This window comes from Tamandua tetradactyla, chromosome 9 (assembly GCF_023851605.1).
Source record: "Tamandua tetradactyla isolate mTamTet1 chromosome 9, mTamTet1.pri, whole genome shotgun sequence".
Taxonomy (NCBI): Eukaryota; Metazoa; Chordata; class Mammalia; order Pilosa; family Myrmecophagidae; genus Tamandua; species Tamandua tetradactyla.
In genome coordinates, this window is record NC_135335.1 from 2,385,200 (window position 1) to 2,403,398 (window position 18,199).

Consider the following 18,199-nt stretch of genomic DNA (forward strand, 5'->3'; position numbering starts at 1 on the left):
CGTGCTGAGTCCGTGACTCCCCTTGGTTCGTTGTAAGGATGGAATAACCTGTTTGTCCTTTTGCCGGTTGATGGACACTTGGGTTGTTTCCAGCCTGTGCCTACGAGGATTAAAGTTGCCACTAATACCCGCGGCAGGATTTTGTGGGCTGCCGTCTTCCTTTCTCTCGGCTAAATCCGGAGGGGCGGAATTGCTGGGGCGTGTGGCTTGTGTTCGCCTTTATAAGCAGCCGAGTAGCCAGTTCCCACGCCGTGGCCCCCATTCTCAGCCCAGCGTCACATGCGCTGCAGCCAGGCTCCTCTCGGCAGTGCCACGCAGTGCCACTTTGGCCATTGCAGCGGGTGTGTGAGCGTTTGGATTTGCATTTCCCTGGTGAATCATGGTGCCGAACACCTTCTTGTAAGTTTAATTGCCATTCACAGCTCTTCTGTAATGAAATGGCTGTCCAGTCGTTTGCCCACTTTTGATCAGGGCATGTGCTGCCTTCTTATATGAGCTGCAAGAGACGTTTATATGTTCTAGGTACAGTTCGTGTCTTGAAAATATTTTAACCCAATATGTGGCTTGTCCTTGCATTTTCTCAACAGTACCTTTTGAAGGTCAGGAGTTTTAAATTGAGGTGAAGTCCAATTTACCTGCATTTTTTGTTTCCTTTAAGTTTCATGCTTTCTGTCTTCTTAGCAATACTTACCCTAATCCCAGGGTCCAAAGACTCTCTCCTGTGTTTTCTGGTAGAAACGCCATAGTTTTATATTTTACGGTTTCGGTCTCTGATCTATTTCCAGTTTGATTTCTAGGTGGTGACAGGTTGGGATGGAGACTGTCTCCCCTCCTGTGATAACCCGGAGGCCCCAGCACCACTGCCTACAAAGACAAACCTTTTCCCTCGATTTGCTTTTCCACCTTTGTGGAGAACTGATTGACCACCTGTGTGAACCTGTTTCTGAACTTTCTAATTTGTTCTGCCAGTTCTGTGCTGTTTGATTTCGGTGGCTTTTCTAGGAAGTCTTGAAATCAGGTAGAATTTAATCCTCAAAATGTGTAGTTCTTTTTCAAAAGCACGCTGGCTGTTAGATCCTTTATATTTCCTGTAAATCTTAGCACCAGCATATCAATTTCTAGCAAAAAAAAAAATCCTTCTGGAATTTTGATTGGCATTGTATAGAATCTGGAGATGAATTTGGATAGAATCTTAGTATTGAGTTTTCTGAGTCACGAATATGGTATACTTCCCCACTGATGTGGATACTTTAAAAATATCACCAGTGTTTTGTAGTTTTTAGTACACAGGTTTTGTGCGTAATTTGTTAGACTTGTGGTTAAGTGTTTCACATTTTGATTCTACGGTAAGTGGAACTTTTATCTCAAGTTCCTTTTTGGATTATTGGTTGCCATATATAAGAACACAATTAATTTTTCTGTATTGACTTTGTAACTTGTGGCTTTGTTAACTTCGTTTATTTATTTATTTATTTTTAATTTTTAAATTTTTTGTTGACAAAACAAAAACGACATACAAACACGAACATTCTTTTTTTTTTTTTTTTTTTTTTTTTTTTTTTTTTTTTTATAAGGAAAGACAGAGAGAAGGAAGGAAGGAAGGAAGAAAGGGAAACATTTTTAAACATTTTCTTGTTTTATTGTATTCTGTTTCTCCGTTTTTGTTACATGGGCTGGGGCCGGGAATCGAACCGAGGTCCTCCGGCATAGCAGGCAAGCACTTTGCCCGCTGAGCCACCGCGGCCCGCCCAAACACGAACATTCTTAACATATGAATATTCCATACCTGGTGTGCGATCAGTGGCTCACAATATCATCACACAGTTGTGTATTCATCACCGTGATCATTTCTTAGAACATTTCATTTACTCCAGAAAAAGAAAGAAGAAGAATAAAGAAAAATCTGATACATACCATACCCCTTACCTCTCCCTCTCATTGACCACTAGTATTTCCATCTACCCGATATATTTTAACCTATGTTCCCTCTGTTTTTCTTCTATACCCCTTACCACTCCCTTTCACTGATCATTAGTATTTCCAGCTACTCAATTTATTTTATTTGTTCCCCCTATTAAGCTTCATTTATTAATAACCTTTCAGTAGCTTTTTTTTAAAAAACAAGTGGAGTTGATCATGTTGTCTGCAAATGAACTCTGTTGTATTTTTCCCTCTGCAACCTATATGCTTTTTATTTCTTTTTTTTCCTGAAAGCACCAGCCAAGACCCCAGTAGAGTGTTTATAGGTGAGAAGGAACAGCCATCCTTGTCTCGTTTCTAAAGTTAGCGGCAAAGCTGTCAGTCCGTCACCACTGAGTATGATGCCAGCTGTGGGTTCTTCACACATGCTCTGGGGCTGCTTGAAGAAGTTTCCTTCTACTCCTGGTTTGCTGGGAATAGAGTTGTTGGGTTTTTTTAAGTCAGGAATGTATGCTGGATTTTGGCAAATGTTTTTTTCTGCATCTATCAAGATGATCATATGGTTTTTCTTAGTTTGTTAATATAGTGAATTGCACTGATTTTCAAATGTTAAGCCGACTTTGCATTCCCACTCTAAATCCTGCTTTGTCTGATACATTGTCCTTTTGATATTTGTTGCGAAACTTTTGCATAGATTTTTGCCTCTGCATTCATGGGGGATATTGTGTTTTCTTACGTCCACGGTTAGGGGTCAGGTGATGCCGGCATCACAGAGTGAGCTGGTAAGGGTTTCCTGCCTTTGACTTCTCGGGAGCATTTGTGTAGAATTATGTCTTTAAATGTCTACCTGTAAATTAAATGCTTGCATGTATATTAGCGCTAGATGTTTGGTGGTGCATGAGGCCTCGGGGCCTGGAGCTTCCTTCGTGGGGAGGAATTGAAGCAGTGGTCCCGTATCCTCACCCCCTGCAGGCCCTCTGCGGGACCTGGTCCCCCTGCCTGCGGCCAGGTGGCTGGTGGCTTTCGGGTCTCTGTCTCCAGGAGTGGACCGCAGCCAAGCACACCCCCACGGTAAAGCCTTTACTGAGTGCCGGCCTCCCGGTCCCTGGCACTTTGGGGTCTCCTTAACCGTGGGCGCTTCGCCTCTGCTAACGTGACCGCAGCTCGGTGGGCAGGGGCTGGGGCTTCTCAGCCCGCCGCCCGGCTCCTTGGAGAGGCTTTTCACCTCCTGCCTTCCGGTTTGGTAAACTCCAGGCCCTTCAGCGAGACATTTTTAGAACCGTGTGCTCCTGCAGATAAAAATAGCACCTTCCCTCCACCCTTTTCTATTTTTCCAGCTCAGCCCAGGCTAAGGGGCCTTCGGAGGGGCGAGGGCCCCTGGCTGGAATGAATCCCCTTTTAACTGGCCTGCAGACGGATGGGGGGTGTGGCTTGTGCACGTGCAGAGCTGACTGTGCAGCGGGAGGGGCCGGGGCCGCTGCTCTCCGGCTGCAGAGTGTCCCTCGACTGGGAGGCCCCCAGCCCGGGCGCGAGGACTGGGGTTCCTGCCCCCCCCCCGGCCCCCTGGGCCACACAGGGGTTTGGGGACCAGCTTCTTCACTGTAGCGGCCGACGTGAAAGAGTCTGGCACCGTGATGCCTCCCCGTGGCCCCCAGGTTGCCTCCCCCTGGGCTGTGGCTTGGCATTTTCTTTCTGACTTCAGAGCCCAGAATGTTCCATGGCGTGGGAAAGGGGCAGGCCCACAGGCCCTGAAACGGAAGGGGGCCCTGTCTTGCTAAGTCCTGCTGGGGCCCCGTCCTGGGAAGGAGGCCTTTGGGCCCTGGGTCCCAGAATCCAGGGCCTGTGTCCTGGGTGTCCCCAGGGGCCCTTGTCCAGCCCTGTGCCCGAACGTGGCAACAACCCGGAGTGCCCTGCTGCCAGCTGAGCCCCTCTGCAGACTGCCCTCGGGATCCCGAGTTCTAAACTGACGCTGCCAAGGGTGCCCCGGCCTGGGGAGACATGCAGCAGCTGCAATGGGGGCTTCCAGGCCTACCAGCATCACCCCAGTCCAGCTCTGCCACTCGCTGGCCGTGTCCCCTGAACTTGCTGAGCCTCAAACCCTTGCTGCGGGAATGGGGCGTCCTAATTTCCCTGCCCTCATGGTGCGTACAAGCCTGAGGCCAAGGCCCTTTCACAAGCTGGGCCTCGGGGCTGCTTGTCACAGGGCGTCGGCTTGGCTCTTGTTACTGACACCTGCGTCTCGATAGGCGGGTTTCCTGGGTTCTCCAGTCTCCTCTGGGGAGCCGCACCCACCCATGCCCAGAATGTTGGGGTCCCCCCCAGAAGGTGGGCATGCTGTGGGGCGTGGGGCTGGCATGCTGGACTCACAGGCGCCCCGAGGGCTGGGGGTACCCTGCAGCAAGTGGGTTTGAGGGGGAACCTGGGGAGGGGGCTGCGTGGGCTGGAGCCACCTCCCCATCTGGGGCTCCAGAGCCCAGAACTTCAGCTCTGCTGTGGCCATTGTGGGGTCTGGGGAAGCCCCCGCATGTCCCGGACTGCCTCCCCCTCATCACCCATCTGATGGGCCCCGAGGCCTTGTCTCATGTGGGTTTATCTTTGAGGCAAAAATCTCAGGCTGAGGCTATCACCAGCCCCTGTGCCCCGAAGAGGAGCCGAGCCTGGAGGCCACACACTGTGCTGCTTTGTCAGGGAGTCTGGGTGCTCTGCCGAGACCCCCAGTGTGCGGGGCCGTGGGGTGGGCGCAGCTGGGTGCAGGCACAGAGCTGCTGACCGGCCTGTGGGGCGGCGTCCTGGCCTGGCTGAGGGGTCCACAGCCCGGGCCAACAGGGCTGGGCTGGGTCACTGGGGCGCGGCTCCGGCCAAGGAGGACCCCAGCTTGCAGCGACACATCAGCGTGGTGTCCTGTGTGGCAGAGTCCCCCCGAGGCCCCCGTTCCTGGGCGGGGAGGGAAGGGGCCTCGGGAATCTGTGTTTTCCGGCCAACTTTTTGGGAAACCTAAAACTGCTCAGAAAAATGGAGTCTATTAGAAAAGCACGTGCCATGGGTGGGGGACCTGCCAGGGGCTGGTGTTTCAGCCGTGCCAGGGGGACCCCTCGGGGGAGCCCCTGCTGGAAGGAGCACAGAGGGAAAGGTCCTCGGGTGCTTTTCCCAATCTTTTCCTAATCACACATTCACACAATAAAAGCTCTGTAGTTATACAGTCATCATCAAGAATCAAGCCTGCTGGATGTCAGTCACTCCAGTACACCATAAACTAAAAAAGAATATCTATATAATACATGAGAATAACCTCTCAACTCTGTTTGAAATCGCTCAGCCACTGAAACTTTATTTTGTCTCATTTCTCTATTCCCCCCCTTTGGTCAAGAAGGTTTTCTCAATCCCTTGTTGCTGGGTCCCAGCTCATCCCAGGATTTCTGTCCCACGTTGCCAGGGAGATTTACACCCTGGGAGTCAGGTCCCATGTAGCAGGGAGGGCAGTGAGTTCACCTGCAGGGTTGGGTTAAAGAGAGAGGCCACATCTGACAATAAAAGAGGTTCTCTGGGGGTGACTCTTAGGCATAATTATAAGTAGGCTTAGCTTCTCCTTTGCAGGAATAAGTTTCATAAGGGCAAGCCCCAAAACTGAGGGCTTGACCAATTAAATTGGTGGTTCCCACTGCTTGTGAGAAAATCAGGTCTTCCCCAGGTGGGGAAGTTTACTATTTCCACATTTTCCCCCAGTCCCTCAAGGGGACTTTGCAAATATTTTTTAATTTTCTGCCCAAGATACCCGGGATATATCAAGGTATTACATTTAAACTGTACAGAATAACAAGATCTAATTCCTTGTTCTGAGTTCCATGTAAATATGTTGTTTAAGTCTACTAACCATCTAGGTTAAATTAGATAGTGTACTACAAAAGTATAAATTTTGTGCCGAGTGATCATTTCTTCCATTGGTCTCACACACACGTTGAAGTTTTAAAATACAGCCAGTGTCATCCTTTACCCTATATTCTGATTTACCTTAGTCCTACACAGATCAGCTTCATTCTTATCTTTAATTGAGGTCTGGTGTCTTCTTCAGCTTCTTTATCAGTTGCTGTATGGAGCAATGCTGATTTTATCAATTGCTGTATGAAGCAATGCTGACTTTCAGAGCTATAGAACTCTGAGTTTCAGGTGTCACACAGATACCCTAAGTTCCAGGGAATGACCAAGTTATTTACAATTGGAGGAAAGATTCTCTTAAGTAACCGAAGTGTGGATAAGCAAAAAGCTTGATCTTTCGAAAGTGGGAGCAAAGAAGAAATACCTCGACCTTCTTTAGCAACCAGAGCCTTTCTGACTCTGAAACCCTGCTGATTCCTCCTGCCCTCTCATTGCAGTAGGCAGTTACCTGAATTCTCATGGTTACAAGGTAGCAAGAGACCCAAACCCATCAAAATGTGCAAATATTCCCTAATGAAATAGTCACTTATAATTAGTCCTAAAAAAAGATCCCTGCTGGCTCCACCTTGCTCCCTGCTTCATCACCTCTGTCTATATCTGGCAGTATGATGCTTCTTGATTTCAAAATGAAATCAGCATTCTAGTAAAAGATGCAGGGTTTTATGAAGTCAGTGAAAGAGATGTTGGAAATGGATTTATCCACTTAAGGAGTCATTGATAGGGATGAAGAGAGAGAGTACACGTACACACATTCTTGTGTTATAGAGGGGGGGGGAAGCCTTCAGGGAAATAGCTGTGGAAACTGTTTTCTGATAGCAGCAGATTTCATTATAAGTTTCAGAACCAGAGGAGTCACACTAATGGAATGGAAGAGTTAGGCAAAACACCCATATTAATGAGATAAGATGGGAATGACTGGTATGCTGATCAATTTGCAGATATGGTGAAAAAGAAAAAAAGCAAGAAAAGTAGAATAAATCATTGGTATAAAGTATGATGGAAAGAATCAAATTAAACATCCAAATTTACAATAAATGTGAATGGCCCAAATTCCTTTAATAAAAAATACAGGGTGTCAGCATGGTTTAATACAATAGACTGATAGAGGAGAGGTAAAAAATAGGCAGGCAAAGAGATGCTAAGCAAATGTCAGGAAGGAAGGAAGGGAGAGAGGGAAGAGAAGGGAAGCAAGAAGACAAACAAGCAGGAGGGACTTTAATAGTAACATTGAAGCCAGGTAAAGCCAGTGTGAGTGACACAAGGCACTGTGTATGAAGGAGATAGAACTATAAACTTTTATTTGCCAAACAGCATAATAAAGTATGTTAGGCAGAAGTTATTAGAAATTTTAAAAAATAGGTTATATAGGACAATTGTGAGAGACTTTACTGCACCTCTTTCAGAGTGGGACAATTCTAGCAAACCTAACTACACCTGCTCCTGTGACCTACGGCTGCATAACAAACCAGCCCTCGTCCTGGTACCATCAAGCACCGTCATGTCGGCCCCCCAGTCTGCAGTTTGGGTGGGGCTCATCTCTGCTCTGCATGGCTTCTGCAGAGCTGGGGGCCCTGCTTCCATGGCAGGCAGGGTCCCCCTCCCAGGCCACCTGGCTTCCTCACAGCCGGGCTCCCAAAGTGAGCATTTCAGAAGCACAAAGTGGAAGCTGCTGGCCTACGAACTGCACAGTGTCACTCCTGCAGGGTATCAGGGCTGTCCAGGGAAGCAGGACTGGCTGTGCGTATGCGTGTGTGCACGCATATATGTATGTGTATAAACACCATGAGGTTTATGGTAGGAACTGATGGTGGGGGCTGGCAGGTCCCCATGGGGCAGGCTGCAGGGTGGACTCTGATGAAGGTTTCAGTGAATTCCTGGCAGACGCTACCTGGAGTAGAAACAAACTCCTTTCTGGTGTGGAGCTCCTCAGTCCGATCTTCAGGGACTTTGGCTGCTGGATGAGCCGTGTCTCGTGGCTGAGGACCATCTTCTTTAGAAATGTGATCAGGCGTGGACACACTCAGCTCTCTGCAGGCCAGCACTTTGTGGCCAGACAGCTGGACACCATCTCCTAGCCACGGGGACACATGAACTTCCCTGTCCCACATGCTGCCCAGACAGCCCCAGGGCCAATTCCAAAGAATTGGGGGACCGTGTTTTAAAACTACCATAATCTTGGACTCTGACAGCGGGAGTCCCGTACCCCACTCTTCCACTCCCCACCTCCCATCCCTGCCGTGTCTGTGCACCACTTACAGAAACCAGGTGTGTACTATGTGACCATAAAAACACCAGACACCTGAAAAATTGAGATTTAATGGACCACATTCTCTGACCATAAATGGTAAAAAAGATTACAAACAACAACAAAAAGTCTATTTGGGACTTAAGCCGCATTCCCTCATCTGCTATCTCCTGCCCAGGTATGCTCACCTGGAGACCTACGTGGCATGCAGGGCCCCTGTCCAGGCTGGGCAGCTCTGGCGGGGTGGGGGGCTATTGCTCCCAGGGGAGGGTGTGGACCGAGGGGTCCAGCCGGGCCCAGCCCTGTCACCAGGGAGGCGCCGTGAGCAGCTGGCCCCGGGCAGGCTGGGAACAAAGGGGGCTTTGAGCAGCAGCCGCCTGGCCAGCTCCTGGAGAGGTCGAGTCTGGCCCTCCCAGTGGCTTATGGGGTCCCGCCTGGAGGGGCAACAGCTGGGCCCCCAACCCGCTGGCTCTGGAGCCCATCAGCTGTGCTCTGTGATGGGGGGGCAGGGCCGGCTTGCAGGCCGTCTGCCTTGAGCCCCTCAGCCCTGCCCCTCCAGGTCTTGGGGTCCCTGTTGGGAAAGCGTGCGTCTCCTCCCTTGCCAGGACGAGGGGGTTCCAGGGCTCCTGGGGAGGGTCTCCTGGCATTTGCCCTCTACCCCAGCGCCTCCCCCACCACTCCCTGGCTTTCACCCTCAGCGTTTTGTCCCACCACTCTCTTTAAAATTAGTTTTCCGTATCTAACTAGGAGACCCCAGAGACAACTCGGGCACGCGTCTGAGCCCCTAACTGTTGTCACGGCCCCTGTGCCCGGTGTGAATCCTCGGCCCGCACACCGCTCATGCACACCCGGCTGCAGGGGCCTCTGCACGTCCCCGGGGCTTGCGGCTAAAAATACAGCAGCAGCCGTGGCGCCCTCCATGACTTGTGTCCCGTGAGCACCGGGCCCTCAGGGAGCTACGGCGCCTGAGCCACGAGCGCGCCCTTCACCCCCTGCCCCGGGAAGAGCCCCCCGAAAGCTCGAGCCCTCACCTTTGCCTCAACTCCCGGCACCTGGGCAGCTCGGCGGCCACAAAGGCTGGGGGCGGGTGTCGGCCGCTCGCTCTGGGGACAGCATGTCCCTGACCGGCGGCCGGCGAGCTCTTTCCGTTCCCCCCCGTGCCCCCCACGGGCCTCGTTGGGGGTGAACTCCAGGGTCCCAAATGCGGGAGCGTGGACATGGGTGGTGACGGGCTGTGTGCCCTCTAGCCCACCCCCCGCGACACGCGCGCTTTGTCCTGTGCCTCTCTCCTGTGCCCGCCTTGGTCCCCGGGCCTCTATCCTGGAATGAGGTCTGGGGGCCCCTCGGGTTCCCGCTGGCCATGAGGACGAGGGACGAAGGCTCAGGGACAGCGAGAACGTGCCGCCAGGGCTGCGGGCATGGCAGGCAGAGACTCCCACCCCGAGGGGCCGACCCTGACACCCAGGGCTCCCCGGTGAGGGCGGGCGGGACCCGGGAGCGCCTGCTGCATGCCAGGGCCCTTGGGCACCGCGCTTGGAGCACTTGTGCCATGTTGCCCAGGTGATTCCACTCAGGACATGCCCCCCGGCTGTCTGCCGTGGTCTTGTGGCCGTAGGAGTGGGTGCTAGGGGTGGGGGCTGCCCAGAGCAGGGTGGGCGGGCAGAGGCCATTGCACGTGGGGTTAGGTGTCAAGGAAGGCTTTACAAAGGCCCCTGCTCTTGTTCTCCCCTTTCCCCAGTTCTCTGTTGTTGGCATGGAGCGGCGGGGTGGGGGCGCCCAGGGGCTTCGCAGGCTTTGTGGGGGCTGGATGCCCCCTCTCCTTGGTCCCTGTGGGACTCCCGGAAGCAGGCGCCAGCTTCCCGGGCTCTGAGTCCTCTGGAAAAGTTGGGGCGGCCCCACTCGCCCTGCGCCCCCTTTCTTGCCCTTCCCTGCCCCTTTCTAGTCCCCTGGCCCAGCTCCGAGCCCTGGGTCTGTGCTGCCGGCAGCGGGAACGTGGCCTTGCTGCAGCCTGGACGTCCAGGGACAGGCGAGCCTCTCGTCCCTGGCTGTTGCCGAGGTGATTTCTGTCCACCTCTCATCTCAGCAGAGGTCCCGGCCCCCTCGCCCCAAGGTCACACCCCCCTTCCCGGATGTGCCTGCCAGCTCAGGCCAGCGGGGCAGTGTCTCTGGCCGCAGCCCTGGCAGGGGCGCCCACTGGGGATCCTCAAATCACGCTGCAAAGGGAAAAGCCAGTCCGAAAAGCTTCCATGCAAGGACGGCCACTGCAGAATGTTCTGGAGAAGGCCGGTTCTGGGGACAGCAGAGAGATCATGGTGGCAGGGTGGAGGAGAGATGGGGGGTGGGGGGCTCGTCGGGCGGCAGCCCTGCTCTGTTTGATGCCGGTGGCAGGTGTGTGACGTCATGGTTTGTCACGACCACACACCCCCCGCTCCGGGCCACACGTGGACTCTAACGGGCAGCCACGAGCCTGTGTTGGGCTCAGGTCGTGGCAGACGCGGCCGGCGATGGGACACAGATGGTGGGGGCAGGCGGGCATCGCTGTACTGTCTGAGCACATTCCCTGTAAGCCTGGGCGGCTCGGAGAGTGCGCGTCAGAGGGGCCAAGCCATGGTGCGTGCCTCTGTGGGTGGGTGGGAACTCTTAGGGGCGCTGTTCCTCCCATTGGGGTGAAGCCCTCCGCAAAGACAGCACCCCAGGCTCTGCTTTGGGGACCTGTGGTCAGGTGGGGTGGCGGGGACCGGGCAGCCAGGCCCAGCCTCCAGCCCCTCACCAGCTGCCCACCTGCTGGCCGCGGGTGGGGCCGGTTCTGGGAAACCTGCCCCCACCAGCTCTCGGGGACCCGCCACCTGTTGGGGTGGACATCTGGTCACTCACTCATTCATTCATTTGCTCGTTCACTGAAATCCTTACTGAGCACCAACCTGGGCAAACCCGTTCCAGGGGTCAGAGAGGGGGTGGTGGGCAAGTGGGCCGGCCTGTGTCCTCCCAACAGAGAGTCCCACCCACCCCAGGGCAGAGGGAGCACTGGGGGCCACTCAGTCCCTGCTCGGCTGCAGAGCCCATGGTATAGGCACCCCTGCGCTGTCCCGTGCACGCTGTCCAGTGCGTGCCCTCCGAAAAGGATTCATCACTGGTGCCCCCTAAAGTTTTGTGCAAAAGGGAGGCAGTGAACTCCTCCCAGTTTTCTTTCATCACCTTCAAGCTTGCCCTAAACACAAGCTGGATTGTGTAAATATTATTTCGTCCTAATTGATAACATTTGGGAGCCAGCAGCAGCAGTGTCCAGCCCCCGCTTGCAATGGACACCCCGGGGGCGGAGAGCAGGGGCTGCCCTGTCACCCAGTTCCCGCTGGGCCCCTGTCGGGGGTGGGCGGGAGGCCGGCTGGATGTGGCCCGAGAAATGCAACACGTGTGGGTTTTGCACAGGCGCCTTCCCGCGTGGGGGCCTGCGTGAGGGCCCACGGGATCCTGGGCTCGTCGGTCCAGCCTGCAGACCTTCCCGAGCGCCCCCCGCCTGCCAGGGGTGCGCTGGCCGCTGGGTTCGAGTACGTGCCGCCGCCTCTGTGAGCGCCAGCTGCGCGCTGTCCATCTCACATTCGTCACACGTCTTTGCGTTAAATCCTCTGCATTTGGCGACAGAGGAGGCTGAGGCCTGGGGTGGGAGGGGCAGCAGAGGGGTCGCGAGGCGGTGGGGAAGAGAAGGTGGTCAGGGGGCTGCCCGCCGGGGGCAAAGAGCCTGGACTGCCCGGGTGGAGGTGTGGGAAGGGGCTGCCGCTCAGGGGTGCCCACGCATCCAGCCCTGCCCTGCCCTTCAGGTGCCCTGGGCAGGAGTCCCGGGGGCCTCGCTCCGTGCCAGGACACGGTCCGGCCCACTCCCTGCCCTGTGCCAGGCCCGTGATCACCTCTTGCTATTCTCTCTCCCTCTCCTCTTTTTTAAAATGGATTTTTAAATGATTTACTTAAAACATAGTTTTAGGACTTCATATATTCCATGTCTTATTGAGTCAGCTTGGTAATTTCGATATGTCTAAAGATGTATTTGTTTCATCTAGTTTTCAAATTTCTTGGATAAAGTTTGTTTCTTATTCTTTTATTATTTTTTATCTCTACTGTATCCAAAATCCTCCTTTTCATTTTTTTTTTGTTTCTTTAGAAGAATTATGGGTTTACAGACCAATTGTACAAAACGTAGGATTCCTACACGCCTCCGTCCCACCAACACTTGTATTCCTAAGGGAAATTTGTTACAACTGATGATAGCATTTTTTTGTAATTCTATTTTTTGGACAGTTGTTACATTTGTTGCAGTTGAAAGATTACTGAAGTAGTACAAGTAATTATCGCCCCTAGTCTGTGCAGCTTTTTTCCCACGTCTCAGTTGTATGACTCACCTACCTGCAAAGTCACAAGGCTTCTGCAGTCACACGGTCACAAGGTGGAGGTGTAGGGTGATAACAATCGTTTTAAAGAGCAAGGCTACCGGATTACAGTTCAGCCATTTCAGGTATTTCCTTCTGGCTGTTCCAGTGCGCTGGACACTAGAAAGAACTGTCTGTACGATGAGTCAGGAGTCACAGTCATGTAAGTCTTAATTTCTCAGTTGCACCTCCTCCCTCTCACATGCTCGTTCTCTCCATCTTCAGCTCTGTCTGGGCAATGACCATTTTAACTTCTTCGAGCCTGAAAGGGGCGTCGCCATGACGGGGTGGAGGCGTGAACCTGGTGGATTCCCTGGGAGCCAAGGTGCCCCCGGGTGTCAGGGCTTATCTGGCCTAGGAGCCATCTGGAGGCTTTTAAGTTTATGTAAAAACAAATTTAATAAGTAAAACTTTTATAGAGTCTTGGCTAGAGCCCAGGGTATTCTAGGGTTTGTAGGAACCCTGCTGGTTGGGGCTTGGCACACCGTGACTGTTGGCAATATCTGCTGAAGCTTGCGTACAAGCAACCTCCAGAACAGAGCTCTCAGCTCTATTTGCAATCTCAGCCACCGACGTATCATTTTGTTTCACTTCTCCCCGTTTTGGTCAGGTAGGCATGGTCCATCCCAGGATGCCAGGGCCAGGCTCATCCCTGGGAGTCATGTCCCTTGATGCCCAGGCATCTTGCTATTCTCTTAGATCTTGGAGGGGCAGCCTTCCCTGCCTGTCTCTTGGGGCTCAGATGAGGCTGTGTGTTCTGTGAAGGGCTGGGCAGTACTGAGTGATGGTCGTTTACTGAATTCCAGTTCACGTTCCAAGGAGAGAGTCTGGCTGCAGGACCCTCTGGCTTGCTCTGTTTACTAGGAGAGAAACCTCTGGCCCTGCCCTTTGGGACTTGGTTTCTACCTGTCCGTCTTCACTTCTGTGTTCACCTGTCTGTCTGTCCATCCATTGCAATGAATGTTAGCCTGGACCCACTGGCTTGCACAGACCCCTCACTCTCTTATGATGGAGAAATTTCACAAGTCTTGTCTAGAGGCCCAAGCCATGGGGAGGGGCTTCTGTGGCAGAGAAGCCAAGCATGCATCTCGATGCTGAATCGTAGCCCTTCATTGCTAGGGGTCCCTTTGTGCAGAATTTTTGTGGGGACCTGCCCCTACTGGCCTGGTCAAATTGCTCTCTCTTCCCTTTGGCCTCTCCCACCCCTCCAGGCATGGCAGCCTCCAGCTCCATTTTTAATTGTGGGAACATATACACAACATAAATCTGCCCATCCCAGCCCCTCCCAACACACCATCAGAGGGATTGTCACATTCAGTGTTGCAGCCCCCTCACCACCATCCATTTCTAGAACTTTCTCCTCACCCCAAACAAAACCCTACACTCACTTTGCATTAAGCCTCCATTGCCCCTGCCCCCTACCCTGGGACCCTGTACTCTACTTTCTGTCTCTGTGAGTTTACACGTTCTCTGCTATTTTCTCCATGGTTAACCTGGGGCTTAAATTTCACATCCAAGGTTTTGAACAATCTCGTCTACTCTGATACCAGCTTAACTTCAACAGCACACACACACCATGTTTCCACAGCCCTCCATCCCTAGACCTTGAAGTACTTCTTATCACAAATTGCATATTTGTACATTGTGATATTGCTTTATCATCTTATTTTATGCATTTGCCTATTCAATCTTGTAGGGAGTAAAAAGTGGGGTTGCAGATAAAAAATGCACCATTCCTGCAATTTGTATTTATCCATGTGTTTTTCTTTGCTGGAAATCCTTATTTATTCCTCTGGTCAGTTGTCCAGTGTCCTTTCCTATGGTCCTGCAGGACTCCCTTTATGATTTCTTTTAGGGCTGGTGTCGTGGTGACAGTGTCCTTGTGCTGTTTTTCATGAGGAATGTCTTAATCCCTACCTCATTTTTGAAACCTTGGGTGGCAGTTTTACACTTTCAGCACTTTAAATGTCTTTCCACTGCCTCCTTGCCTCTGTGGTTTCTGAGATGTTATCGTCACTTAGTCTTATTCAGGCTCCCTTGTACGTGACACGTTACTCCTCTCTTGTGGCTTCCAGAATTCTCTCTCTTTGTTATTCCACTGTTCGATTCTAATATGTCATACTTAGGATTTATTTGGGTTTATGCTGTTTGGAGTTTATTGAGCATCTCAGATGTGCATTTCCATGTCCTTTATTAAATTTGGGAAATTTCCAGCCATTATTTCTTAGAATGTTGCTTCTGCCCCTCTCTCTCTTCCCTCTGAGACTTGCACAATAAGTACATTGTTTTCTTGATGGTGTCCCACAGATCCCTCAGGCTCTGTCTACTTTTCTTCATTCTTTCCTCTTTTTGCTCCTCAGACTGGATGACTTCAGTTGTCTTATCTTCCAGCCCTTGAATTCCTTCTTCTGCCAGCCCCTACTTGCTGCGAACTCCTCTAGGGAGCTTTTAATTTGTTACTCTGGTTTTCAGCCTTGTCTGTTTCCTTTGCGTAATTTCCTCCTCTCTATTGATATTCTCTTTGTGTTCACCTCTCATTTTTCTGATTTCCTTCAGTTCTTGTCAATATTTTCCTTTAGCTCTTTGATCATGTTTTTGACCCCCCCCCCCCCGTTTTTTTAAGTCTTTGGAACATCCCAGCTATGACCCTCCTCAGTGATGGTTCTGATGCTTCAACCTTCTCCTTTGCCTGGACCATCACTCCCTGTTTCTTTTTGTATGTTTTGTCATCTTTTGCTGAAACCTGGATGTTTCGATATTTTAATGTGTTATGGCTGAAATTTACACTCTGAGGCATCTGTTCCTTAATCCTCTTCCAGCTAATGTTATGACAGAGCCTTCTTGAATTCCAGGAGGTAACGGAAAAAAAAAAAAAAAAGGAAGGAAAGGAACAGGAAAGAAAGGAAAACCCCTTTCCCAGTTTTTGCACGTTGACCCGGGCAGGGCTCTCCTTCAGGGTGTACCATACAACAGGCTTAGAGGACAGCTCCAGACCAAAGCATAGGGGCCCCCGGCCCATTCTGCGTGTGTCTTGTCTTGACATGTGTTGGTGGCCAGGGAATTCCCCTGACTCCATGGATACGAGTGTCCCCTCTTCCCTAGGAATTGTTTTTCTCATGGTTCTGAGCCCTGCACTGTCTGTCCAGTGGTCAGTGAGCCCCTGCCCAGGCAGCCACTGGCCTGCTCTCTGGTTGTCCTATAGGAGAGCTCGGTGAGCCACCTTCTACACGCAGGCAGGCTTGCTGTCCCCTCACCAGCCTGGACGTGTGCCCTTCTGCCCTTTTGTGCCAGGCTCCACCTGGTGCCATCTTAACTAGTCACATCTGCACAGACTATGCCATCTAGGCCACATTCAAAGACTGCAGTTACGACCGGAATGTGTCTTTTGGGGGACAAAATTCAACCCAGAGCAGGCTAGGGAGGGGCCCGAGGGGAAGCTGTCTGGGAGCCTCAGACCTGGCATCCAGCACGTGGCTGCAGCTCAGCGTCCCCCAGGCCTGGCCACTGAGGACCCCTGGGCTCTCTGTATGGTGGGTGGGTGGGTTCCAGGGCAGCAGAGTCATCCAGAAGGCCTGGGATGGCTTAGCTGCCATCACACCCCCCAAGGCACCTCAAAATCCCTGGACTGTCCTTCCAAAGCTGATAAAGGGCACAGAGGAAGCTCAGATGTTTGGGGAAAGGAGCCCGCTGTGCCCCTCAGGGAAGTCAGATCTGCTGAGAATAAGGCTGCTGCCCCAGCCATGAGACCTGAGGGGACTGTGAAGAGGTCTTGGACTGGGGGGGCTCCTCCCCACCTGTCCCCCTTGTGCGCCACGCCTCTCCCCCTTGAAGCCACCCAGACGGGTCCCACTCTCCAGGGGCCTCGACAGGAGTCTTTTACAGCTGAGCCCTTCCCGCCTCCTTCTGGGACAGTGCTGGTGAAGCCCCCGTCGCCTTCCCCCTCCCACTGCCCAGCGTTCCCACGCCAGGGTCTTGTACCCCAGGCTGCCAAGCAGGGGATGCGACTGTCCCTGGCGGTGGAGAGGAGGGGGCTTGGCCCCCACGAGGATGCCCCTCCCAGGCTGGGCCGCACGGCTTGTGCTCCGGGTGCAGACGGGGCCCGGACCCCAGGGTCCTGGGCCAGGTCCCACTGCTTACAGGGACCCCCAGAGCCCCCCGGCCAGCGTGTCCTCTCTGCTCTGCAGGAGATCGTCCTGGTGGTGTTTTTCGGGACGGAGTACGTGGTCCGCCTGTGGGCAGCCGGCTGCCGCAGCAAGTACGTGGGCATCTGGGGCCGGCTGCGCTTCGCCCGCAAGCCCATCTCCATCATTGGTGAGTTGCACCAGCCTGCGGAAGCTTCCGGAAAAGGCCGCCCTTCCACCCCAGGCAGGCCACCAAGGCGAGTAGCCGTCCAAGTCACGGAAGCTTCCAGGCCCTCAGGCTGCCCCCACTTCTGGCCGCCCCCCTGCGGAGCTGCCCACGGTCCCAGGGGCAGGCGGCTGGCCCTCGTGGCTTCTGGAAACTTCCGCGCGACTTGACGTGTGTCCCTTCCCCCTGCAGGCTATGGTCCTGCCTGGCTGTGAGCCCTCTGTCCTGCCCGAGGTGGGGGCGGCCGTCTGTGCCCGAGGCGGGACAGGGTCGCTGCAGGCCAGCTGCTGCCTGCCTCCCCGAGGGGCCCCCTGCCCCTGGTCACGGGCGGTCCCCAGGGGGTGACACCGCTGCCCATGTCGCCCGCAGACCTCATCGTGGTGGTAGCTTCCATGGTGGTTCTCTGCGTGGGCTCCAAGGGGCAGGTGTTCGCCACGTCGGCCATCAGGTATGCTGGGCAGCTGCTGTCCCGGGGCCACAGGGCCGAGGCGGGCAGTGTGCCAAATGAGCCCCTCGGCGGGGAAGGGGCACGCCTCGGGGAGGGCCCTGGGGGGTAGCGGGGACAAATAGGCGGGCACAGTCCAGGGTTCAGTCTAGCTGCGCCCTGCACCGGTGCCTGGGGGCTTCCGGCCGTGGGTCTGTCCCTTTGCCCTCAGCCCTCCTGCCCTTGCCGTCTGGGCAGCTCAGACTTTGCATCTGGAAGCTGGACCCCCAGGGCCCCAAGGGGGCTAGTTCAGGGCTGGGAGAATGGGGTGCATGGCAGTGGGATGAGCTCAGGCCTGGGACCAGGACAGGGTTGGGGAGGCCAGCCCGGGGCAATGGGGTGGAGACAGAGTGGACACCCAGCGAGGGCAGGGGTGCCCGTGCCGCCCCCCGCGTCCCCCCACTGGGCAGGCAGCACCCCCCACCCCACGCTGTCTCGTTTCAGGGGCATTCGGTTCCTGCAGATTCTGAGGATGCTGCACGTGGATCGCCAGGGCGGCACCTGGAGGCTCCTGGGCTCCGTGGTCTTCATCCACCGCCAGGTGGGTGCGGGGCAGTGCGGGGCGGGCAGGGCACTGTGAACGCAGCTGCGCCAGGGGCCAGGGCTCTGCCCAGACACACAGGCCTGAAGGCGGATCCCCACCCCACGCCACACCACCCCCTGCCACCTCACCCCGCGCCACCCCACCTTACCCCATGCCACTCCACGGCGCACCACCCCTGCCACGCCACCCCATGCCCATGGCATACCACCCCCTGCCACACCAGCCCACCCCACCTCCTGCCATGCCCCCACCCCACCCCATGCCACCCTACGGCACACTGCACCATGCCTCGCCAGGTCAGGCCAAAC

General features: G+C 54.1%; 1 protein-coding gene across 4 annotated transcripts in view; it reads left to right on the top strand.

Annotated features, from left to right (window-relative positions):
* KCNQ1 (potassium voltage-gated channel subfamily Q member 1) overlaps window positions 1-18,199 on the top strand; it is a 311,105-nt gene that overhangs the window by 65,037 nt on the left and 227,869 nt on the right. For all 4 annotated transcript variants that reach the window (XM_077115368.1, XM_077115371.1, XM_077115370.1 and 1 more), the window contains exons 3-5: window positions 16,701-16,827; window positions 17,233-17,311; window positions 17,792-17,888. In XM_077115368.1, the coding sequence (XP_076971483.1) occupies window positions 16,701-16,827; window positions 17,233-17,311; window positions 17,792-17,888 (303 nt within the window). The remainder of the gene's footprint in view (window positions 1-16,700; window positions 16,828-17,232; window positions 17,312-17,791; window positions 17,889-18,199) is intronic.